The sequence below is a fragment of the Mixophyes fleayi genome, chromosome 1 (genome assembly GCF_038048845.1).
Source record: "Mixophyes fleayi isolate aMixFle1 chromosome 1, aMixFle1.hap1, whole genome shotgun sequence".
NCBI lineage: Eukaryota > Metazoa > Chordata > Amphibia > Anura > Limnodynastidae > Mixophyes > Mixophyes fleayi.
In genome coordinates this window covers 394,893,294-394,920,052 of record NC_134402.1, presented here as the reverse complement: position 1 = coordinate 394,920,052, position 26,759 = coordinate 394,893,294, and the positions used below count along the sequence as shown (strand labels likewise).

The 26,759-nt window shown below is 39.2% G+C and overlaps 1 protein-coding gene across 1 annotated transcript in view; it reads left to right on the top strand.

The window, feature by feature from the left end:
- Positions 1-26,759, top strand: part of ARB2A (ARB2 cotranscriptional regulator A) — a 342,205-nt gene that overhangs the window by 27,730 nt on the left and 287,716 nt on the right. Inside the window, exons 3-5 of the mRNA XM_075180973.1 lie at positions 1,977-2,078; positions 3,351-3,451; positions 14,639-14,704. Of these exons, the coding sequence (XP_075037074.1) occupies positions 1,977-2,078; positions 3,351-3,451; positions 14,639-14,704 (269 nt within the window). The remainder of the gene's footprint in view (positions 1-1,976; positions 2,079-3,350; positions 3,452-14,638; positions 14,705-26,759) is intronic.

Sequence of the window (26,759 nt, the reverse complement as noted above, 5' to 3'; positions counted from 1 at the left end):
ATTATGCTCATTAATCTTTAGTGCTTTATAACACCCCCACCCCTCATAGTTACCCTCATTTCAGTAACATACATAGCTCCATAATGCAAGGTTATCCCTGGTCTGAACAGACATGGGAAATATTCTATGGAAATGATTTCTCATTTAGCTTCTGCTCTGCATTTAATTACGGCAGACTGAAAAAATGTGCAGCGCTGTGATAGAAGTCAATCAGATGGACCTGGGGAAACTAATCTGCTCATGGTATACTTATTATTGCAGCCATTGTAAGTCTAAGTAGGATTTAGTCAGGTTAGTGGGTCAAGTGCAGATTTCTCTCTCGTGTTCTGATGTAGTTTTCTCACCCTAATCAGTACAAATATGGTGTAATCTTATTTCTCTCTTAATGAGTCATTGGCCTTTTCTGAACCAAAAGGAAGGACGTGAGTGTTTTATCTCCACCTCAAGGTGCAGAACTGCTAAAGAACAGTTAAGATAATTTTATAGGGAAACAGGATGTTTTTTTGTTTAGGCTTCACGTTTAGGTGTAGTCCCCCTACTCTGTGCTGCCCCTGTTGCAGTAATATGATTCCCATGTGGCCTAATACCAGAGGACATAATGGTACACAATGCAAACAGCACCTTCCACATTCCTAGTAGCTGATACTGTGCGTAAAGAGGGGCAGGGCCGTAACTAGGGCTGTGTGAGAGGGGCGACCGCCCAGGGCATAACGCTGAAGTCTGGTTCGGGCGAAGTGTATGAATACTTTAGGTTTATTTGGTTAAAATTGAGGACTAGTGGGGCGGCAGCTTTCCTTCTCGCCCTAGGTGCTAAAAATTTAAGTTACGGCTCTGATGTGGGGGGGTGTAGTAGAAGTCGTGGGAAACAGTAACGCAGTGAAATAATTGTTGTTGGTCTATCTGAGGAGGTAAAGGGGTAATGGGGTAAAGAAAATTGGTTTGTAATGAAAGATCTAATTCACTTCTTATTTAATTTGTTTCTAGTACTTTAACATGAAATAACATGTTACATTAGATATCAAAATTCATGTTTTTTTTTGAATGGATGGAAATGAAATTTAAGTCGATGTAATAAGAGATTGATTGCTAATGCCAGAAGCACTTTGTAAAAATATTTCTTAGTATTAAGGATTTTATTAAGTTATTGTTCCCTAAATAATTTAGTACCTCATCTACATAGACCCCTTTACCAAACTAGGAAACAGATTTTATAATCAATAGGTATACCCTAGTCAGACAGCCCCCTCTTCCTGCATATTTCTGTTAATGATCAGGACTTGCAGCTACAATATGACTCTTCTGTTGAGCTAAAGCGCGATAGTTCTCCATTGAAATGTTGTCCAAGTATTTGCGTTGAGGAGGGTCACATGATATGAGGAGGGTCACATGATATAAGGAGGGTCACATGATATAAGGAGGGTCACATGATATAAGGAGGGTCACATGATATAACATTGAGGAGGGTCACATGATATAACATTGAGGAGGGTCACATGATATAAGGAGGGTCACATGATATAACATTGAGGAGGGTCACGTGATATAAGGAGGGTCACGTGATATAAGGAGGGTCACGTACTATAACTATGTACTCATGGCCAAATACTGATTAAAAAGACCAAAACATGTCATGGTAGAGGTTGTCTGGGTGGTGGGCCACAAAAACAAATCGCCTATAGAGCCACCACTTGCTTGTTCAACCCTGCTCTTTATAAGAGATGCTGGACTGTTGCTGCTGTCGAAGTGTGCACAACTCCCATAATGCTTAGCCAGTGTCACATGATTTCTGACATAGTGGTTTGTATTGCACCAAAAATAAATTTTTAGTAGGAGTTACTTAACTGTTGCTTTTATATTGATATTTTTGTTTTCTTATCAACTTTAATTTTGTCAATGATATAATATAAACAAAACCTATTGTCTAAACTGAAGTTATACAATTGTAACTAATGTGTGTTGTTTATCTTTGCATTCAGATCTGCTGTCTAGAATAGACTTGGATGAACTGATGAAGAAAGATGAGCCACCTCTTGAATTTCCCGATACCTTGGAAGGGTTTGAATATGCTTTTAATGAAAGTAAGTTTTAGTTACACACTATTAGCGGAGGACCAACCCGTTCTAGGATGTGAAATAGGTGTCAGAACCCTACTGACCCTACTTTTTGTCAGTCTACAAGTTTCATGATTGAAGACAATGTACTGGAGACCTGCTGGAAAGCTGTAGATTTCAGGCACTCTTCTATCATATTAGATAACTGGTAAGGTGTAGTGGGACTACAAGCCCCATCATACCCACATCCAAGTGCTTGACTAATAACGTACTAAAATATGTATGTGTATATGTGCACAATGAAGTCTCTGCATGATGGAGGTTAAATTTAAAAGCTTTAAATATACTCATTTTGAGTACCGCTAGAGGGGGCACAAAATTTGTTTTATTCTTTTATTTTTGTTTAATGTAGTTTTATGCCATGTTTTTTGTGTGCTAAGTTTGCAAATTTTTCAAGTGATGGGATAGTTGCTTTGTATGATGGTCGTATAGGATTGTTCCTTATACATTACTTTTGGCTTCCAGTTATGCTCATGTCTTTACACCCAAGTAGCTAAAAGGAGATTTTGCTACGTGCACAAGATATACAAATGAGCTACATGCAGAGGAATAGTGCATGTTTGATACTGATTTTGTTGGGTGTCACATAGCTTTATTAGTTTATTTCGTTTTGAAAAGAAATGTCAGACTTGGATTTACATATCACCCAAGTGGCATCAGCGGTTTTCACTATGAGCACAAAATGCACCTGCCCCACAGTAAGCTGCTTTATATGCCAAATGTATTCGATATTAAAAAAAATGAATACTATGAAGTATGCAATGCTCTCACTTTGCTTTTTTAACAATGCACATTGAAATCATGTACCATATGGAAGTGTATGTGTGAGCCCAGGCACACCATGGCCAATTGAGGTTCTTTAATTACGGTTGGAATGCTGAATTTCTAGCTGTTATGTTCATAGTTACATTTTGCATTTTATATTATGAGTTTAATGGTACCAGGTAGTCAAATGATCTAGTTATGTTTACATATAAGCAGGTACTTACAAATTTAAGGTTAACTTTTATTCTTTTGTTTAAAAATCCTTTATGTATGTCATTCTCACTTACCATTTACAATCAGAACTATAGATCAAATGTATGCTCCCCCCTCCACCCCAGTATTGCAACTTAAATATCTCCTACTGAGCCTGTTTGTTTATTATTGTTTAATTGTTGGTTAATAACTTGGTTATGTTTTTGGAGTTTTAATAATGAATATCTAATTTTAAAACATGTAATGTATATTTTGATGTAGATGGTCAGTTGCGACATATGAAAACTGGAGAACCGTTTGTCTTCAATTATCGCGAGGACTTGCACAGATGGAATCAGAAGCGTTATGAGGCTCTAGGAGAGGTAAATTATGTATTTGGCATTCAGGATTAATTGATTTGTAAATGTTTTTTTTTTTCACTTGGATAAAAATATGCCTGAGTGCGCGAAATATATTCCCAATGTAGTTGTATGTATAGATTTTATAATGTTTAACTTGGGCACTGGTCCGGAGTAAAGCTGTGAAGAACAGCCTCCTAAACAGTCTATCTTTCTAGTGTTGTTCTCACTGAAATAAACAGACATTACTAGACAAGAGAGGAACACTTTCCTCTAGTTGCAAATGTATTAGATGACTCATGCTGCTGGTTATAATATCATAGACACTAGTTACCGGTGGGCAGAGTATTGGAATGAACCAGTACCCAACTTCCTGTAGTTCATCAACGTGTTACAAATAATATATTTAATGCAAGTCATATTCTTAGAATTGAAAAAAACAGCCATGTTCACTGTTCTCCCCAGAAAATATTGCCAGCCGGGTGGAGGTAGTTGTAATACTTTGCAATAATATTGAAAAATGTTGGAGGTTATTGCCCACACCTGCCAGGACTGGTCAGACCGGTGGTCAGTGGTCTAACACACACTGCAGGATGTAGTGCTCACATAGTGCCTGTCCTAATAGAAGAAACAATGGTTTCTTCTATTATAATTGTACTCCAAGAGTCGGGGAGCAAGAAACAACACCCAGGGGAAGAGCCAGGAACTAGGTGCTGGGGAAAACACTGATGTTACATATCTCAATAAGGAATTATTTCTAACAAAGTATCTTAAAGAGCAAGTAAAAGGATACCTCCCAAAATTTAGGACAGTGTGTTTTACCTTCATGGTGCATATCTGAAAATGAAATGTTTTGGTGTTTAGCTGTTTTTAAAATCATGGTGTGTATAATGGCTACTTCTGATGAAGGAATGTGCAAAGGAAGACAAATTCTTAATTCATATAAACCCCTTGATCTAAGTTGCACCCCAACTGGGTTATTTTTATGTTCAATGAAAGAAAAATTATTCTAAAATTTTACAATTTTGTTTTGGCTGAATTTACCATTGTAACATTAATTCTTGTACTTTGCCTACCAGTATTATGTACCATCGCCATGATCCGCCCGGTCTCTGAGCCCTTGGCACTGCCACATATACTTGTCTCTCTCCACTGATTCAGCTGAACAGGTCTAGTATACAGTAGATGGTCAAGGGGCCACTGGAGGTTTGAAGGACCTGACAGACTGGGTGATTGATTTATCAGTGGTAACTAAGATACTTTATTTAATATTGAACTTCATTCAACATTAAGCTTGAAGTTTTTAGTTTGATTTTTCTTTTTAATTTAGGTTTGGCAAATTGGCAAGTGAAGTGCAAGGTTTATTGGATTAACGGGAATAACCTGCCTCACACATTTCATCAATATAATTCTCTTCCTTATATCCATGTACCAGTCATTCAGCCAGTAGTTCTTCCTCTGCTCTCACCTGAAGAGAGAACATATCTGAAAATGGACTTCACATTTGGGTGGGATTCAGTTACTAGTGAAATCCAGTCGGAGCCTCGTATAATGAGACTGCGGGTTGTTAGGGAACTAAAACATTGCTGTTTATGCTTACAGATGCACATCACCCGATGGACTCTGATTAGAATTTATTTCTCCCTTTAGAGTCCATCCAACTAGAATGTGTTCCTTCTTGATCTGTACAAAAAATGGCATATAGAAAAAAGCCTTGAGATACACTGACCTATCAGATGTAATTAGATGGTTTTAGCATGCAGATACTCCTGGAAATGCTGCTTGGTGGAGAAATCGCATATCTGGTATATTATTTTTGATAATTAGTGTACAAGCCTCGCACATTGACTAACCTGTCTAAGCAAACACTTTCATTGTGTATATTCTACAAAGCAGTTTAGACCCATTAATTATTTAAGTTCTATCCCAATTAACATCTGTCTGAGCCTTTCCCATTTCTGTTTCTTTGTGCATACCAAATGTTATCACAGTGTTGCCACATTGCTCCACACTCATTTGTTAGGTTTTGCCTTATACTTTTGTGTTTTGTTTTTATCTTGGTTAGTAAACCAGAACCAAATGCGTTCCACAGCACTTTGCAGTATTCTAACCATATAACCCAGACAATTCTCCAGTTCTACTGTACCAAGTATTCCTTGATATGGTTTGTATTTTAGATTCAAAATTAAATATTCACGACACGCTTTCCAAAAAACACTTTCTTTGTCAGGTAATCAAAGATAACTGCTTAGTGGAAGAAAGAGAGGATATCTTAAAAGACAGTTTGGAAAAATGAACAGTTAATCTAAATAAAAATAATAATAAAATATAAACGAATATTACAGTATAGCATATTGATACATTTTTCTACATGAAGGCTGAAAAATGTTATGGAAAGCAAAGTAGTTGTAGCATCACACTGGAACAAGTGGACACTTCTCGTGATTGTTTGTTAATACACACAAAGGTCTATTTCACCCTTAATAATATTTATAGTAAGCCCTTCTGAGTAAACAGTCCACCGACTTCAGGGAGGTCAATTATTATGACTGGCCCCCTTTTAATGCTGAAGCCTCTAACAGTCGGTCAGGTTGCTGTTACCTTTAGCGGAACTTGAAGAATGACCTTTATTAAGGTGCCAATGGTTGAGTATCTTGTGACTGGCAGGAGTTCCAGACATTGGGCCCCCGACCTTCTGCTAAATGCGCGAGGGAGACTCCCTATGATAGTATTACTTTTGACTGTGTTTAGACAAGAATTGTATTGTCTGCAAACAGTACTAAGTACATGTAATCCAAGAACTGCTGCTTCGGAATGTTGGGGTTTGTAATGGATAAGAAGATAGGGTGATAGTTGCATTGGAACTGCTCTTATATATATACTACAAGGAAACATATTGAAGAGTTTGTTCAAAAACTTTTTAGCTTGAAACTTGTAATACAAAAATGTCTTTCCGGCTGTTTCTCCTGAAAGAAGGAGAGACCTATTGCCCTGGCTGTTTTCTTGAGGCTACTCCTTCCATGTACTTTTGTTTCTGTGCATTGAAAAATCACCAGAGTCTAAATATGATTCAGCTTCCTCGTTAAATTGCGGGACTTTAATATGTGCCCTATAGACAATAAATCTTTTTATTGTGTTTTGTTAAGGACATGAACAAAACCTTCCCCCCACCTGCCAGCAGATTTCTTCCATTCCCTGGGCTCCTTCATACTCTGAGCTGCAGGATCCTTTGAAGCAATAAGAATTGTTACTCTGAAGGCTTTTAAAAAAAATCTAGAAGGCGGCTTCTCTATCTGTGTCCTTTAGGCGTTATTGTATTTAGCAATGTTATACAAAGTATGATAAAATGACTGTAGTAAAGAAGAAAACCTTACAATACTAATCACCAGACTTTTGTCTAAAGAAAAAAAATCAATTGAGCTTTTCTAGATGAACTGTGTTCATTTCTAGAACTGCATCAAATGTCCCTAATATTTTATTTTATTTGGTTTTTAATAGACCTTCATAAAATCACCAAACTAGGTGTTTTGAAGGTGAAAATGCTTCTACTCTACAGTCTACGTAGTTATTTGTATGCAGACTTAAGATGACCACACCTGGGCCAGCCAGGTGACTAAAGATATTAGGATTCATATGCAGTTTCCCTGCACTGAAGTGATGAATAACTTGCTCATTGCTTTATGGTCGGGACATTATAGAGCTTGTTTCATGCTGATCATATCACAACAGTTGACTTAATATTTAATTTAAGAATTTGTTACGTGTTGAATAAACAGGCATTTTTACTTATCTGCCATTTAAAGGAAAGTGATATGTAAGAAGCATCCATATTGATGAGGAGGGGAGGATTTGATGGAGACTAAATAATACAGTTAAAGTACTCAGACTGTTATCTCACTGCTATGAGCAGACAACGTAGTTTTGAGCAAACAGTATTTTTAGATGTCGCCACAAATGAATAGTTTACATCTTAGTGCCTTTGCTTTAAAACCTGTAATTGAGTAGTGGTGAAGCACTAATCTCTTCTCTGAAATGCTGATTATATTGCCAGCGTGTGGTTAAAAAAACGACTTATTTGCAAGCTAATAAGTAGATGAAGTCTTTACAAATGCGCTTTCACCTCCAAAAAGCGTTATTTGAATATTACTCAATTGCAACATTGTTTTTAAAAAGTTATTTCCTAAAACAGTACATAGCAAATAAAAAGCATGTTTAACCCCTTATTTTCCCACTTACCTTGTTGTCTCTTAGCTTCTCATCCTGAACACAGAAACAGGGATATTCTGACTTTTGTCATCTGAACTTGCAAATGTCATCTTCAAAGTTTAACACTGTCCAGCACTGCTGTCATCTTCATGTTGAGTTATTAAGAGATAAAAGCCTGCCTTCTCTCCATTCCTACTCATAGCAATTATGCAAAAATAGCTAAAATGGAGCGAAGATAATTAAACTGGAGAAATTAACTTTTAACCAGATTATAAATTATTTTGCCTCTTAGTAAGGCAGGGTAGGGGATCAATATATGTTAAAGTACGGTCAGACATCCATGCTCAACTGCTTTCCAATTTTGGCTGAGCAATGAGGTGTCTGAAAAGCATAAACATTATTATAACTTCCCTATTTGTCACCCCAACATTCACAAGGATTGCGGGTCTCGATGGAGCAGTCCTTAATTGGTTATTTTACGGGTGATTTTTCTGTACTTAACCCCACCTGCTGCCTAACCATTTTGATGTGTGAGGTGGTTATATAAATGGTGTCTTTGTCATCCACTCTACAAACGTTGAAATTAATACTTGTATGTCCACTATATGGACAATTATATTCAGATACTTGACCATTACACCAACAGGGACTGTAATGACATTGTATTCAAATACATAAACTTTAGTATAGAGTTCTTGGCTTTCCACAAGATGTTGGAGTGTTTCTGTGGGAATTTGTGCCCATTCATTCTGTAGAGCATTTATGAGGTCAGGCACCGATGTTGGACGAGAAGCCCTGGCTCGCAGTCTCCTTTCCAGTTAATCCCAAAAGTATTCGATGGGGTTGAGGTCAGGGCTCTGTGCGGGCCATCAAGTTCTTCCACACAGAACTCGTCAAACCATGTCTTTGTAATCCTTGCTTTGTGCACTGGGGCATAGTTATGTTGGAATAGAAAAGGGCCTTTCCCAAACTGTTGCCACAAAGTTGTAAGCATAGCATTGTCTAAAATGACTTGGTATGCTGAAGCATTAAGATTGCCCATCACTAAATAAAGGGGCCTAGCCCAAACCCTGAAAAACAGCACCGTACCATTATCCCTCCTCCACTAAACTTCACAGTTGGCATAATATAGTCAGGCAGGTAACTTTTTCCCGGCATCCGCCAAACCCAGACTTGCCCTTCTGACTGCCAAACAGAGAAGCATGATTCATCACTCCACAGAACATGTTTCCACTGCTCCACAGTGCAGCGTCTGTGTGCTTTGCACCACTCCATCCGGCGCTTGGCATTGGTCTTTGTGATGCGAGGCTTGCATGCAGCTGCTCGGCCATGGAAACCCATTCCATTAAGCTCCCACCGCACAGTTTTTGTGCTTACATTAATGCCAGTATAAGTTAGGAATTCTTCAGTTATGGAATCAGAAGAGTGTTGGCGACTTTTACGCATCATGCGACTACAGTCGTTGACCCTGCTCTGTGATTTTACGTGGTCTTCTGCTTCGTGGCTGAGTTGCTATTGTTCCTAAACGCTTCCACTTTCTAATAATATCACTTACAGTTGACTGTGGAATATCAAGCAGGGATGAAATGTCAAGAACCGTCTTATTGCAAAGGTGGCATCCTATCACAGTACCACGCTTGAAGTCACTGAGCTCTTAAGAACGACCCATTTTGTATCGCAAATGTTTGCAAATGGAGACTGCATGGCTAGGTGCTTTATTTTATACACCTCTGGCAATGGGTCTGATTGAAACACCTCAATTCAATAATTAACAGGAGTGGCCAAATCCTTTTGTCCATATAGTGTATGAGGCCTTAAGTATTTTATGCGTGCTTTTAAAGACCATCAAAAGTGCTTTGATTAATTTCTCTGGGGCCACCTCTGCTCTGCTTCCTTTATCAGTTGGAGTACTGCAAGGCTCAGTGCTAGGTCCTCTGCTGTTCTCTATCTATACCGCTTCTCTTGGAAATCTAATAAGTTCCTTTTGGCTTTCAGTATCATCTCTATGCAGATGATACCCAAATTTTTTATCTATCCTCTCCTGATCTCTCGACATCTGTGTTGTCCCGTGTAACTGACTGTCTTTCTGCCATTTCATCTTGGATGTCCTCTCGCCAACTTAAACTTAATCTTTCTAAAACAGAGTTAATAATATATCCACCAACTAACATTAGCATCCCTGACATTTCTATTTCTGTTGATAACATGACCATAAATACCACCCCACAAGCTCGCTGCCTAAGTGTAATCCTCTACTCACACCTATCCTTTGTTCCCCACATTGACTCTATATCTAAATCATGTTATATACATCTAAAAAACATTTACAGAATTCGCACATATCTCACACAAGACACTATAAAAACCTTAACTCATGCATTTATCTCCCGCATTGACTATTGCAATACCCTCCTTACTGGTCTTCCCCAAAACAGACTCAAACCCCTACAATCTATTTTGCACACTGCGGCAAAATTATTCCTCTGTTGAATCACTCTGTATGTCTCTACACTGGTTGCCTGTTTTCTACAGAATCCAATATAAAATACTTTTACTAACCTACAAGGCCATCAACAAAGCTGCACCGACTACATCTCCTCTCTTGTCTCAAAATATCTCCCAACTCTGCAACTCCGTTCTGCACAAGATCTGCGTCTCTCATCCACCCTCATTACATCCTCCCATTCCCGGTTACAGGACTTTTTTGGGGCTGCACCCGCTCTATGGAATGCTTTCCCTCGCACAATAAGACTCTCCTCTGGTCTACAAACTTTCAAGCGTTCTCTGAAAACCCACCTCTTCAGACAAGCTTATAATATTCCTCAACCACCCTCTTAACCTTACTACATTACCCAATTACCATCTGTTACACAATTACACGCAAGACAACTACCCCATGACCAACATTGTTGTGTCACGGGATCATTTAGCTTATGAGTCACTTTTACCTTTGCAGTCTGGCTGGGCCAAAATGCAAAATGTAGACTTAACCTCATGTATCAAACTTCCATTATCCCATAGATTGTAATCTTGCGAGCAGGGCCTTCTCACCTCTTTGTCTGTTTTACCCAGTTTGTTTATTAGTTTACTGTGTTTGTCCCCAATTGTAAAGCGCTACGGAATATTTCGGCACTATATAAATAGGTGATGATGATACTGAGAAACAAAACAATAATGTAAGAGAATGAACCTGTACAAATACACTTTCTGGGAAGTGGCTGATTCGCTTTACATCTTGGGTGCACTCATTAAGTACTTTAAGTTCACTATTCTGCAAGGAAGGTCTGAGGCTCTTAACACTCCAGGATGAAGGATGAAGTACAAGGTTTTGTCTACGCTTTGAACTAACTTTGTTATTTTGGGCATTGACGCAAGGGCGCTGAAAAAACATACTGTAATTTTTAAGCATTATTAGATTTACCGATATTTTAGCCTTCTACAAAAAAAAAATGTTTTTTCATTTCTTTCATGTTTTTGTCTGCCATAATGTGCTGCCTGAGATCACCTCATTATAAGCACACTCCTCATAGACTACAGAGGACCGGGCTAACTGACTAGAATATACATTACAATTTTCTAGATAAATAACATTTTTAAGGAAATACATTTTTGATGATGTTGTCCAGTTGTAAGGTAGTCGGTGTTACAGTCCGGAACTATATGTATTAATGGCAACAGCGCCAAAGTATACAATAGTATTGATCATATAAGTGTGCAAAATGTTGAAGCTTATAAATTGTAAATAGCTTTTGTAAATTGTTAACAGCAGTGATAGCCTAATAACAAGACACATACGCTAATGTCCATTTATTAACTTTTCTCATTAATTAGCCATTCACAAAGGTAGTTTCCAGTTTAACCAATAAATGCTATTCATTTTCTGATCTAAAGGAGCTGTCTTACATATGTATTAGTATATACCATTCACATACATACCATAGCAGACATTCTAGACACAAACACCACATCATATATAAGCAACACAAACAACTCTATTCTCCACATAGAGAAGATGGTTTGGGGTCCGCGCTCCCTAAATATATGACAAGTAGCAGAGATAGCTGCCTGGGGGAACCAGAGAAGTCAAAGGGAAGTTCCAACCCTTAGATATATAGAAGTAGGTAAAAGAAGTGATCCCCTTGGTGCAATGTGAATCAGTCGGTAGTATTCGTGCAATACAGATATCACATATCCAAAATATGCATTTTATTTCTTGTATAAATATAGATATAAAGGTGGAAACCTGTAGCGGAATTTGTAATACCATCTTGTCGGTGGCAAAACATAACACGTCATACATATAGCACAATGATCAATAAAGGCAAGTGTCCACAGTCTTTGGATTGGAGACAAGATTGGTGGGTACGATAAAGTGTAAATCCTCTATTTGATTGATGATTATTGTGCTAAATGTATGGCGTGTTATGTTTTGCCACTGACAAGATGGTATTACAAATTCCGCTATAGGTTGCCACCTTTAGATCTATATTTGTACTAGAAATAAAATACATATTTTGGATATATGTTATCTCTATTCTCCACATAACCTAACCTTCAGTCTCTATATATCCTATGTATGCATCTCGGAAACTCTGTTATTACCACATGTATATCACAGTCTCGTATATATCACAATCTATAGGTCCCAATATCCGCAGCAATGTTCCCATAACAGCATGTAACCCCTTGTGCAGCAGCCTTAACCCCTTGTGCACACTGTTCCTAAATCTGTCAGTATATCACTTCTCCCAATATAGTCCTCCTATAGTGTCCCCTATATGCTCCATAACTCAGTATAAACCAGAGTGAGGAAGAAGGGAAAGGTATGGGGACGGAATTAGGGGAGGGAAGATGCTTGCTGTAAGAGAGAGAGCAAGCAGTTCCGAAACCTGCCTTTTACGGAGTTCAGAGCTTCCATAATGCTACACGTCACACTTGTGGAAGAACGGTTTGATGGCCAGGTCCATACAAAAGGAACCTATAAGTGCGCCATCACCGCATGTGCAGATCCAGTGTATCCGCGCACAGGGGAGGGTATTAGGGGGTAGAATGGCTCCTCCAACTTTCTTCATATAAAAAAACTACAGTAAATGGTACGGTTCCATGCTATGTTAACTCTGGTACACCCAATCACATACTCGCTAGCATCATATGTAGAATATAAATGTAGATTATATATGTGCCTCTAGCTCATCTTATCTGTAGCAGTGTCAGCGTAAGTAATCACTTGATAAGTGAAGAACCATGAACAATATTGTCACTGCACAAATCGTTGCAGGTATAATCAGATTTTTATTATCTCTTTCTTAAGAAAATAAATGTTAGTATTGTACTACCATATGTAGACCAGGTTCTCCAACTAGCCATTCACCATAGCATTCCCCCCATCCAACTTCTATAGGCTCTATAGTGCAATAATGGGCAACAGGCGTCCCTCTGTACTAGAACCTGTAACCCTCAGCTCTTTCCTGCATTATGCCCCATCAATCCTTTTCTCTCTCTTTCTGTTTTATGTCTCATCAAGCTTCATTGTTGACCCAGAACTGAGACCGTGGGATTATAAAACAGAATAAGAATGAGCATGATCTTCTTCTTTGCTCGGAGCAGCTAACTACCCAATCACATGCTCTTCTGATCATGTGATCTCTGTAGAATGTAGGGAGATCATGCAGCACTAAGAAACACAACAGGTCGACTGATGGAAACCTCTTGACAGCAGTGCAGAGTTCCTGTTTCAGAATTACAACTAACTTTAAATATCTGGAGGAGAATCTGGTCACCCAGAAGTACCATTTAATTGGGATATTTATTTGTTATAACTTGTAACACTTGTTTATCTTATACTAAAATACCTACTGATATGTTATCAATGATATGTTCCTCTTTCCTTGATTAAATATATTGTTTTAATATGTTGCTCAGATTAAGGGTAATGTGCAGCCCTTTTGTAGGTTGAGGGGAGGGGAGGGGGGCGGGGTGCATGTGCAGTGTATTAAGTTGCCCATCACCACCCTAGTGTATGTAATGTATTCTTGGATAGCACTGATATAGACCATTATAACTAGCTCTACAGTTATAAATATTTTCAGACATTGTAAACATGGCAGGAGAGTACTCAGCTAACACATGTTGATGCGCCTTAAAACCCTGACTAAATAATGTCTAAAAGCCAAAATTATTAACTATGTAATTAAACTGCATTAAGAATACTACATTAACACCTGCTTCAGTGCAAGAAGAAAGCACATGCTAATAGCCACACAATTTAATTTACTAAAAGCAATTTAAATCTAATATCTCTGGAATATGTTGATTTTAAGTTTGAATCCTCGTTAAGATCAAAATGTTACAATCAGTGTGGTTGTTTATCACAATATATGTAGATCACAGCCTACTTGTGTTGCTTGTGCAGGATAACACAAGTATTTTTATACAAGTCGGCAGAAAATTCAGACGTCAAAAAGAATGCTGCTGTAATCTCAAAGTATATAGATAATAGCTTCCACATCTGTACATTATTTAATGACATTAAAGTTGTAAGCAATTTGGCGGATTGTTTTTCAGTTTGAGAGTACCTGTCGGCTACACACAGTGGAGACAGCCTCCATCCCGCAAACAATAGTTCCTAGTGAGTTGATAAACACAAAATGGCTGCCCTGCTGTGCGCAGCTGACTTTAACTTAAACTGAGCAAGAATAAAACACTATCATTATTTTTGTTGAAATCTGTTTTCTTTGTATGGAGGTTTAGTATACAGCAAAAAAAAAAGACAAAACCAAAAAATTATATTTTTCCGGAGAATTTGTCAATTTTCAAAGACCTTTTCATGTGTTCGCCCTTTGGGTAGCAAACCATTTTTGTATTATTTGTGATGCCACTAACTTCTGTTCAAATATATATTTTTAAACAGACAACTTGCAGCACAATATCGTCAAAACTATTGAATGGCATAATGCAAATGTCAGATATTAATGCTCTATAATCCTATCTTGTGTTCTTTAACAGATTATTACAAAGCACGTATATGAGTTACTGGAAAAGGACTGTAATCTGCAGAAGGTATATTTACCGGTAAGTAATTGTTGCTACATTTTATACATGCAAAAAGACAAAAGCTAAATAAATGTTGGTAACATTTTTAATGTCTCAGGATTTAGTTTCCATTCCGATATTTGTTAGTTAGAGACTAGCCTTATCGTCTCTTGGGGTAACTTCTCTATTTACGCCGTTCATTTTGTGCCCATTCTTATGCTATGCAACTGACATCTATTTGGCAATAAAGTAGCTTATAGACTATGAATCTTGTTCATTGGGACCTCATTAGAAACTAATGAGAATGGCATATTATAAAATGGGATAGGTACTCCAGGAGCTATGTCTTGATGTCCTCTCACCAACTCAAACTCAATCATTCAAAAACAGAGCTAATAATATTCCCATCCACCAACAAAAGTTACCTACCTGACATTTCTATTTCTGTTGATAACATGACAATAAATGCCACTCCGCAAACTCGCTGCCTAGGTGTAATACTTGACTCAGAACTATCCTTTGTCCCCCACATTCACTCTGTATCTAAATCATGTTATACTGTACATCTAAAGAACATTTCCAGAATATGCGCATATCTTAAACAAGACTCTGCAAAAACTCTAATTCATGCACTCATCTTTTCCCACATTGACTATTGCAATTCCCTCCTTACTGGTCTTCCCCAAAACAGACTTAAGCCCCTACGATCTATTTTGCATGCAGCGGCTAGATTGGTTTTGGCTTGCAAATCGTTTTTCCTCTGCTGAGTCTCTATCAGTCTCTACATTGGTTGCCTGTTTTTTTACTGAATACAATTTAAAATTCTTCTACTAACCTACAAGGCCATCAACAAAACTACATCGACATACATCTCCACACTTGTCTCAAAATATCTCCCAACTCAACAACGCCATTCTGCAAAATATCTGCGTCTCTCTTCTCCTCTCATCACATGCTTGCATTCGTTCACTCTCATCACATACTCGTTTACAAGACTTTTTTCGGGCTGCACCCACTCTATGGGAATGCCCTTCCTCGCACAATAAAACTTTTTTTCTTCTGGTCTACATCATTCAAGCATTCTCTGAAAATCCACCTCTTCAGGCAAGCTTATAATATTCCTCAACCACCTGCTTAACCTGTCTAGGTTACCCTATTACCACCCTTCACAATTCGCACAAGACAACAACACTCTGACCCCCTGACCAATATTGCTGTATGACTAGATCATATAGCATACTATATAGCATACTATTCACTTTTTAACTTTGTAATCTGGATGAACCGAAATGCAATATGTAGAGTTAACCTCTCTAAATTCATTCTCATCTGACACCTTGCTCTCTTTAACCCTTGTATAGCATACAGATCTTCCTTACTCACAAAAGATTCTCTCATCCAGGCTATAAGCTTCTTATACTGTTCAGGGGCTGAGTTTTTCCCTTGGATTGAGAACTGTATGTTACACAAGGACCTGTTCCGACTCAATTGTTATAGGCTTATCACAGGCTCCGCAAACTCAGTGCTCTTGTAGTTTGCTGTATGTCTGCCCTTCCAAAGGCTCTACTAACAAAAACTGTAAACAAGCACACACCTCCTATCTTAGAGGCTTACCTAGTTTTGGATGCCCCTCAGCTTTTTGGCGGAATGGACTCAGGATCCATTCAGCTGCCAGCCTCAAACAGCTGTAGCAAAACGTTTCCCATTGTACAGAATGCTTTGAGCAATTCTCAGGAGTCCTTTAGCCTGGTCTTCTGGGTACCCTGTGACCTATGACGTAGCGAGCGCACATGTGCAAATATCTGAGGTCTGAAACAATGCAACAAATTTTGAATTTGATACTCCAGATATGCTCCCAGGAGGTAGGCTGGTGTTCCCTGGACAGCCAGCCAAGTCCTTGGCTTACTCCATTGGATGGTGGTTCACCGGGACCCAAGACAAGCTAAGCCACTACACTGCAGAAAACAATAAAACACTACCTGACTTACCTATTACTAGAGACCGGAAAATATATAGGGGAAGAGGAGGAGCTGCTTTATATCCCATCTGAAGGGAGATTACTAATCTGTTTCTACCTAAACTGGAAAGGGATTCTACCAATTGTAAAGGCTACCATGGAGGATTTAAGAGGAAACACAAATATTTTGTTTTCTAAAATGTTAGCTCAAATAAAATATATTGATACAAGATTGCTTGTCATTACTGAAGGCTTTGTTGAACATGGCTGCCAAGCAAACCATTCAACTTCAGCAGTACTGTTCAGACTGTAGCAAGGAAGTCACATGTGGCTGTCCTTTCCTTTTTACATTTTGCATGGCAATGGGAGATTTTGTCAAGAGTTTTTAAACAATGGAATATCTGGCTTTCAACATAATTTTTGTTTTATGAATAAATTACTGTAGAGGCATAAAATATATACTGAGAGCGAGAGATCTCTATATAACTATATCATCATCATTTATTTATAAAGCACCATACAATTCCGTACCACTTTACAATTGGGGACAAACATAGTAATAGACAATACTGGGTAATACAGACAGACAGACGGAGAGGTAAGAGGGTCCTTCTAGCACACATACAATCTGTGGAACAATGGGAGTCCGACACATGATGTTTAAGTTAGACAATGTTGAGATTTTATTTAAGCATATATACAAAGCCAAACTGCCATAAAGACATACAAATCGATTTTAGAAAGGGTAAAATGTTCCTGATACATCAGGTGGTGAAAGAACTTATTCATAAGGAATGGGCACAGGTGTTTTAATAGTGATTTCTATTGATTGAACCGTGGTTCTATTTGTGGATATAATCTGTACTCTGAACTATGGAGCGCTTATGATTTCTATTATGTTATGCACATTTATGCATTTTTGAGGTACTCCACCCTCTACCTCAGGGCCATCTTAACAACATTATGGGCCCCCGGGCAAAGCAGTGCACTGGGGCCCCTAGATATAGAGATATATATATATATATATATATATATATATATATATATATATATATATATATATATATATATATATATATATATATATATATATATATATATATATATACAGATATAGATATATAGAGATAGATAGATGTACTTGCTCAGTGACCCTTGAAGGTTTTTTTTGCAGGTTTTTTTTTCTTTTGCAGGATTATTTATTCTCATTAAGAGCCCTGCCTATGGGGCCCCCTTGCCCGTGGGGCACCCGCCCATCTTGCCCAATGGAAAAGATGGCCCTGCTCTACCTGTCCTCTCGACCCTATCCCCTCTCACCTCCTTCGCTCTCTTTCTCCCACTGCCTGTTCTTACCTCGCACACCTCTTCAAGTTATCACTCTCCTCTGGTGTAGTCCTCTCCTCTTTTAAACACGCTCTAATCTCTCCTATCCTCAAAAAACCCAATCTCGACCCCATCTCTCTTGCTAATTATCGCCCTATCTCACTACTCCCCTACGCCTCCAAATTACTTGAGCGGATTGTCTGCAGCTGCCTCACCAGACACCTCTCGGACTATTCCCTCATTGACCCTCTCCAATCCGGCTACCGTCCCCTTCACGCCACTGAATCTGCCCTGGCTAAGGTTACTAATGATCTCCTATCGGCCAAGTCCAAGGGTCACTTCTCCCTACTTATCCTCCTTGACCTCTCCGCGGCCTTTGACACTGTGGACCTCCCCCTCCTGCTGTAAACCCTTCTCTCTCTCAGCCTCTCTGGATCTGTCCATGCCTGGTACACCTCATACCTTACTAACCGCTCCTTCTCTGTATCCACGTCTGGTTCTTCCTCCTCCCCCTACCCTCTCCCTGTAGGCGTCCCGCAGGGCTCTGTTCTCGGCCCTTTACTCTTCTTGCTCTATACTTCCTCACTTGGCGCTCTCATCTCCTCATTTGGTCTTCAGTATCACCTTTATGCTGACGACATTCAACTCTACATCTCTTCTCCTGATCTTTCTTCCACCCTCCTCTCTCGGGTATCTGACTGCCTCTCCGCCATCTCCTCCTGGATGTCCGCACGTTTTCTCATTATCAATATCTCCAAAACGGAACTCGTAGTCTTTCCTCCGCCCAGACTCCCATCCCACCATGACCTCTCTATTGTCGTCAACAACACCACCATCTCCTCTCTTACCCAACTCTGCTGCCTGGGTGTCACCCTCGACTCCTCTCTCTCTTTTGCCCCCCACATCCATTCCCTTACCGAGTCCTGTCGCTTCCAGCTACACAACATCGCCCGCATCCGTCCCTTCCTCTCTCAGGATGCCACCGAAACTATCATCCACGCACGCATCATCTCCCGCCTGGATTATTGCAACCTCCTCCTCACTGGCCTCCCCCACTCCCATCTCTTCCCCCCTCCGCTCTATACGCAATGCGGCCGCAAGACTCATCTTCCTCTCACGCAACTCCTCTTCGGCCTCCCCTCTCTGCCTCGCCCTACACTGGCTTCCCTTCCCCTACAGAATCCTTTTCAAACTCCTCACCACCACGTGCAAGGCTCTCTCACACTCTACTGCCCCCTACATCTCTAACCTCCTCTCCATTCACACTCCTGCTCGCTCCCTGCGCTCAGCCAATGACTGCCGCCTCTACTCCTCTCTTATCACCTCTTCCCACTCCAGAATCCAAGACTTTTCCCGTGCAGCCCCCCTTCACTGGAATGACCTCCCTCGTTCCATCCATCTCTCTCCTACTGTGTGCTCCTTCAAACGCGCACTGAAAACTCACCTCTTCCGTAAAGCTTACCAACCATCTACTTGACCACCTCACCACCTCCACTCGCTCTCTTCTGGCTCCCCTTGTGCCTGTTCTGTCTACCCTCCTTTAGGATGTAAGCTCACATGAGCAGGGCCCTCTTCCCTCCTGTCTCCTCACCTGTTCTTCAGCTCCATGCTTATTGCATCAGCCTGCCTGGAGTTTCTGAAGTATTGGTATTTTTTATTTATTGTTCTGTACTGTTTCATCTTGTATAGTCTACTGTTTGTACTGTATACGGCGCTGCGGAAATCTTGTGGCGACTAACAAATAAATGATGATAATAATAATAATATCTGCTAATAGTTTGCAATTTTAACTTCAATAGTATTTTTATTTTTCTTCCAAATTTAAGGGATACAGAAAAAAAATATAAAGGGGAAGGGAAGGCCAGAAAAATAGTTTGCAATTTTATTGTCATGTGGCAGGGGATATGTTATGTGTGTTTTTTGTTTTGTTTTTTTATATGTTTTAATAAATATTTGTTTTATAGATTCATGAACTCACACTTTTTTTTCACTTTTAGGCAATTTTGCTACCAGCACTGTTGTTCAGTGTTTTACAGGTGGAAAAGTGATAGTCTGACTTAAAGAGATTGAAACATATGTATCCATTCAATGATAGAGGTTTAGTTCAGCTTGGTCCTAAAAGTGGATGCACCTGTAGCTAGTTTGTCATCCAGAATTGCTGTCCCTATTGAAGATGTGGATTCCATGGATAGGAAGATGGAAATTTGTAGAACAACTTTGAAATCTGGCGTGACTATGGCCTCTGTTGCCAGGTCACTTTATTCATATGTTCGAGAAAAAGTGAGCAGACAATACATATTAAAAGTCATTGAGTTGAATGAATCATGACGGCAGTTAGAGTAAGCTGTACATTGGCTCAGCTCTTTGCTTAAGCTCACACACTGTTCTTATTCTCACAAATATAAAGCATTGGATATATCGGTGCTGAGGATCGACTTCGCACCAAAAAAAGACTGTTTTAGCATCTACTGAACCACCATTTCTGTTCAGCTATGGGACCGACAGAGATCACCTGTCATTGCTCTTTCAACATCTGTTCAGCTGCCCTCTGAGCTTGATTGTGATTGCTGTTGCCATCGCTGTTTGCCTCCTGGACTCTCTGCCCTGAACTGTCAGCATTCTAGACCTTGTTGTGTCAGAGCCAATCCTGCCAGTGCCCATCCTGACTGACGTTTGAAGCGTGACAAGTGCTGTCGCACTGCAGAACGCCACTGGGAAAACTCTCGTTCTTGTCCCGATTTTCTTCCACTATAAATTCATCCTCTAATCTTACAGCACTGCCCTTTCAATTACCACATGTTATTGAGATAGAAATTCCCATTCCTGTTTCCCTGAATGGTCAGATTCCGACCTTTTACTCTGGGTAATAAGGTCTATTCTGTCTATTTTCTTGAACTCATCTTCAGATTTTTCTAACAGGGCTTTGCTATACACCCTAGTTATAAATATCTCTTTCATATCTCTAAGTTGGTTAACCAATACTTGGTCCTCTGTACAATTCCCTTTTAGACGTTTAATTTGATCCAATGGGATATTAGAGAGCCAATTAATATGGTGAGGACTGTTGAAATGCATATAGTAAGCTTTATCAGTCTGCTTTCTATATTTTTTGGTATGTATAGTATCATTCTCAATATATAGATATAGATATAGATATAGATATATATAGATATATAAAATTCACAGAATTTTACTATGATCGAATGCCGGTTCAATGTGGGATTCATTGGAATTCAGATAATCCCAGAACCACATAACTTCCGCTTCAGTCTCTTCCCACATAAAGAAAATGTCATCTATGAATCGATACCATGACACCAGGCTCGCCCCGAACTCCTGCCTCCCCCTGGCCCAAGTGTCTTCCCATCAGGCCATAAAGAGATTGGCATAGGTCAGGGCAAACCTAGTGCCCATAGCAGTCCCTATGCACTGCAAATAATAACTGTCTTTGTACCGAAAATAATTGTTGGTCAAAATAAAAAGAATGGCTTCCAAGATTAAATTTTTAAACCCCTCCCAGAAAATGTAGTGGTGTTCAGAAATTGTTTGACCGCTAAAATACCCAATTCATGTCGAATGATTGTTTATAGCGCCCGAACATCCGCTATTACAAGAATGTAGTTAGGTTTCCACTGTAGAACGGAAAGTTTATCCAAGAAATCTTTGGTGTCTCGTAAATAGACCGGACTGGAGTCACCTTAGTCTCTTACCAATGAATACACCTTTTCTGCCACCACAAAGGATTTACTATGACGTCCTTGCGTTCACCAAAACCACTTATTAATCTTATACACTTAAATCACATATACCTTTAATATGAGCCTTACTTGGTTTCGTAAATTCACAAAGAATCACGGAGATTATGCTAGATTAAATGTATTTAATCAGAAAAATATTTCCAAGGCTTAAATACAAAACGGTTAATAGCAAGACATTCAAAATAAGTTTCAGAAATAAAGTAGGAAGTAAAACCAGACTTGGCGTGAGAGGAGTATACTTTGAGAAGGATGGCACACTTCAACCTGGATACTGTAGGGCTTTAGAAATGCACACGTTTATTATCTAAGGCAGAAGATTTTAAACCCTTTTCACATAGCTCTCACCCCCATCTGAGGAATTAAATTTTCAATTAGACCAGATTGATTTACAAGATGACAATGGGCTTTCAAAGTGAGTTAGGGATGTCCTGAGATCTGGAATGTTCACAGCTTGTTTTGCTTGGCCGGTTAGGTCCACCTCTGCATGCAAAAAAACTCCTCAGAGATGCTTATATGTCCCTGGGCCTAGTTAATGTCAAAAGATGATTGACTCATGCCATTTAGCAAAGCACACATTGAGATTACATTACAAGGTAGCATACAATATACATCGCCATACCTGAATATTAAGGAAAAATAACAATAATACATGAATGTCACACCAGGACTATGTCAACTGTAATAGAATTGGTAGCCTTGTAAAACAGCCTGCAATCCTTGAGAGAGGATCATTCAATTTCTATAGTTCCTGCAGGTCAGGAAGGCACAGGTTTCTAGTCTAGACTCTTCCTTGTCAGAAAGTCCTCATGAGCCTTTCGCACAGTTCTAGATTTGAGGAGGTACAAGTTTGTCCATGCCAAAAACTTTTGCTTGGATTCTGTGATTTCTATCTTCAAGTCTCTCAGCGAAGGGGATTTTCTCACGTCCATAGACTTTCTTCAGTATGCCTATTTTCATATGTCTGTTGCATTTCATCACAGGAAATTCCTCAGGTTCTGGAACTTTGTGAATGCACTTTCACTTCACTGCCTGATGACATTTGGATTGGTGACGGGGAGGTACAAGAGGCAGAACCTTGATAGTGGAAGTAGTAAGAATCGTGACTTATTCAGAAGAAAATCTGAAGACACTCTCTGCGTTGCATATAGCAGGCAAGCAGAACATAATAGCCATTTACCCCAGTTGAAAACAGTCATACTTGAGTGCTCTTTAGACCAGAAAGTGTTGCAGCTACTGATAGGAAAATTCAGGCTTCCTCAAGTGGATAGTATGGCAACAAGGTACCCAGGTTGTTCTTGGTGACGATTACTTCTGCCTGCGCTGTGGGGCAAAGAGCCCTTTCTGAATGTCTATGCAGATAAAGTGGTGCTAAGAGCCCATCTAGTGTTTCTGCCTAAGGTAGTATCTACATTCCACATTAATAAGGAGGTTGTAGTGACATCTTTTGTCCGCAGCCTAATGATGAAAGGGAAAGAAAACTGTACTCCTTAATGTGCTAATGGTAATTTCCATATATTTCTCCAAGCACAGTAAAACGTTTTTGTGATTCCAGCAGGGCCTTGGAAAGGATGTGCCCCTTTTAAATAAGACCGTTCCAGATCGATCAGGGAAGTAATTGTAAGAGGAAAGCTATTAAGGTGCCAGAAATCCTGAGGGCTCACTCAACATTTTGCTTTGGAAAGCAGCTGGATGGTCATTGTCAACTGGATATATTTTCCTCCACTGACTTTCAGTTTTGGAGACATGTTCTCCACACAGCCACTAAATAAATTCATGGTTTTGAAGCATATGTGACTAGTTTGTTTTTCGCAGCCTTTCCTACTGTATAACTTGGCTACATCCAATTGTAATGGCTGCCATGGAGGATTGAGGAGGAGAAATGTGAATTATGCTTCACATTTAATTTTCCTTGACCTGTTCCATGCCAGCCCAGTTTCCTACCCATGCTTGTTATGTTTATATTTTTCAGAGGAAACTTGGGGAGTCACTCAAAGGTATTGGGGAAGGCGGAGTCATGAGGCACTAAGACCTACTCACTCAAAGTGCCTCATTCCTCTACTGTTCCTAGTTTGCAGGGGATTGATAGGTTACTTTGTGATTCGTTTTGTTTTGGAACACAAAATGACTGCCTCCAATGCATGCAATGGATGGGTCCACCTTAAGGGAACACTTGTCTCTTAATTTTGGGCAGTGTCTTGTAAAGAGGGAGTGAGGTCCATTAATATAGTGTATCACTGAAGCTTCATGGGATTTATTCAGAGACAGGCCAAAACATTATAGTAGAGGAAATAGTATTAATCTATCTGTGTATTAACTCCCACCCACCCCACCCCCCCTCCCCACCTCCAATTTTTTTTTTTTTTTTATCGACATTAATGAAATTACTTCAGCACATGATAGTAAATCATTATTCTGACCTAGTGGAACACTAGGTTCTCACAACTATTCCCCGTTTGTCATCAATTTCATGAATGCTAAGAAACCTGAGGTTTTAAGGGGCTGTAAAGAACAAAGACAAATGTTAGGTGATATATAAATGTAAACTCTTCTTGTTTGAGGTTCTGAATATTTCAAGCTATGCTCTGTAACACCGATCTTATGTTTAAATAACTTTTTTGGACATCTATTTTTATGTATCCAGTAATCCGCAACCTGTCCAGAGATGTGTTTTTGCTTTTTAACCTTCCTACTTCCCTGCACCAATCAAAGATGTAGATTTGATTTATTACCCATTATACTCCATAATGGGGTAAGATGAAAGTGAAAACAAGTCTAATGCCTCTTCACCATCAGCGTAACTATTTAATTGGCAGATCAGTGTGCATTTGTAGTATTGTATATGTTGATCTGTGGATCTTGTATTTCTTAATGCGTGATTGTCTGTGTCACACAAAGACAGACATTAAAATCCTTGTCGGCATTGTAGTCCAGGGAGAAGCACCCATATGTCTTGAGGCTGAATCTCCTGTTTCAAGGGAATGTAATATCATATCTTGATAAAACTTGAAACACTAATTGAACATGGTGCAGTGGTTAATGTTATTATTGTGCATTACTTGGCCATTCAAATATCTTTTTATCTTATAAACTACACCTAAATATTAATGATTTAGCAACTATGATGGCTCTACTTAACATGCAGTAAATGTTCCTATTTCCGTACCCACATAGACATCCTGCCAGCTGATGGGTTAGCCATAACATATATATTTTTTCCTCCATTTTCATGCAGCAGTTAATGCCGTGCAGCTATGTGTCCTGTTATATAGTAGAGAGGGGAGGACAGCAGATAGTGAATTGATGCTTCAAGATCACATCTCCATTGGACCTCGCGGCAGGATTTCTGAGCACCCAAGTTTTAAGGGTGTTTTCCACCTTTTAGATTATATTGATTTATTGATATGTAGAGGTCCTCCTGCTCACTACTTGCTAAATACATTGCTTTCTCTTTCTTGTGTCTTTCTGTGCTTTTGGTGTCAACACAGCCTTTATTTTATCTAGGCAAAGTTGTTTTGTGTTTATACAATGTTACCCAATGCCCAGAGCTGGACTATATCATATCCAAAGGCAGTACAGATGAACAGCGTTTTCCTAAGTGATCTAAATGTTTAATTGTTTAAAGCCTCAGTATTCCACAGGCTGACCGTTATAGCATCTTGCCCTTCTACTGAGTCATTACTCTAGTCATGCTGGTAGTATGAAGTACCCAATGTTAGAGATTTTTACTGGAAGATTAAATCCCCTGATGGTGATTTACGGCTATAGAAAACGTGTGTCACTAGTTGTCTGGTACAACTAGAATAGGATGGGCTGTCCTATTTACCTATTAGTTCTGTAACTTCAAAAGTGTACCAGTTAGGTGGGTGATTTATGTTTAGGTGGGACATATTCTATTTATATTCTTGAAAAGGTTGGCATAGCCTTGAGGAACCACATATGTTTGCTTGAGCAATCAATTGTTTGGTACTTAAAAATCAATTATTACATCATTTTCCAAGTAAAATAAATCAGTAAATTCCAAACACTAATGAAGTGTTTGGAATCAGCCTGTCTTGTCCCTGGTAGCTCAGTGCTCCCCAATTATAACTCTGCTCATCTTTACCTGCCTTGAGAAATGATTTTGTCCTTTTTTGAAGAGGTGGGTTCTCATCCGAGCTGTAAAGTACCAACTGTGTTTAACCAATTTTTATGGAGTATCCTGTTTTTGTTGAAATGCCCTTGGGCCTGCTAAGTTGCCTCTGTCTATTTTTAAAGAGCAGAAAAATGCTCATGGCGTTTCTTAACCCACATCATACTCTGCAGCTTTAATAGATACAAATTGCTTTCTGTAGTCTTGCTGCTCTTAGGACTAAATGTGTTATTGGTTGATTTGTCGATAAAGCAAGGTTGTGCTCAGCCCTGACCTTTTGTGGACGTTCCTCAGTGAAAGCTCTGTTTAATGAATTACCACGGTAAAAATCCAAATTGCTGTTGTATGAAGTTTTAATTAGGACTTTTAATCTGAGAAATTTAAAATGTCAGAGGAAATGATTTGTTGTTTAACGAATAGAATAATGTTAAGACGTGAGGCGGTAATCTTCATTGCACAAATGAAGGACAAATCTGCTAGAAAATTGGGTTGGCGTCTCATGATTTGTGAAACAAGGATAAGGTGTAAGGTGAAGGGGGCATATGAGAATGAAAGTATATTATGAAAATATAGCAGAGACTGATTTAGAAGAATATAACTATAAACGGAGTTCTTGAGGAACTTGTAATACCTATTGGTTACCTATAAAGCCCCAGTATTACAACATTAAAACTGGTCTACTGTATTTATATAATAAAAGCACCATAGTCTTTGAGCACCACCTGATCAACACAGTGTTACACTATTGTGCTCTTTCTATACATCATCACCAGCTATTGATATAGCGCCACTAATTCCGCAGTGCTGTACAGAGAACTCACATCAGTCCCTGCCCCATTAGAGCTTAAATTCCCTAACACACACACACACACACACACACACACACACACACACACACACACACACACACACACACACACACACACA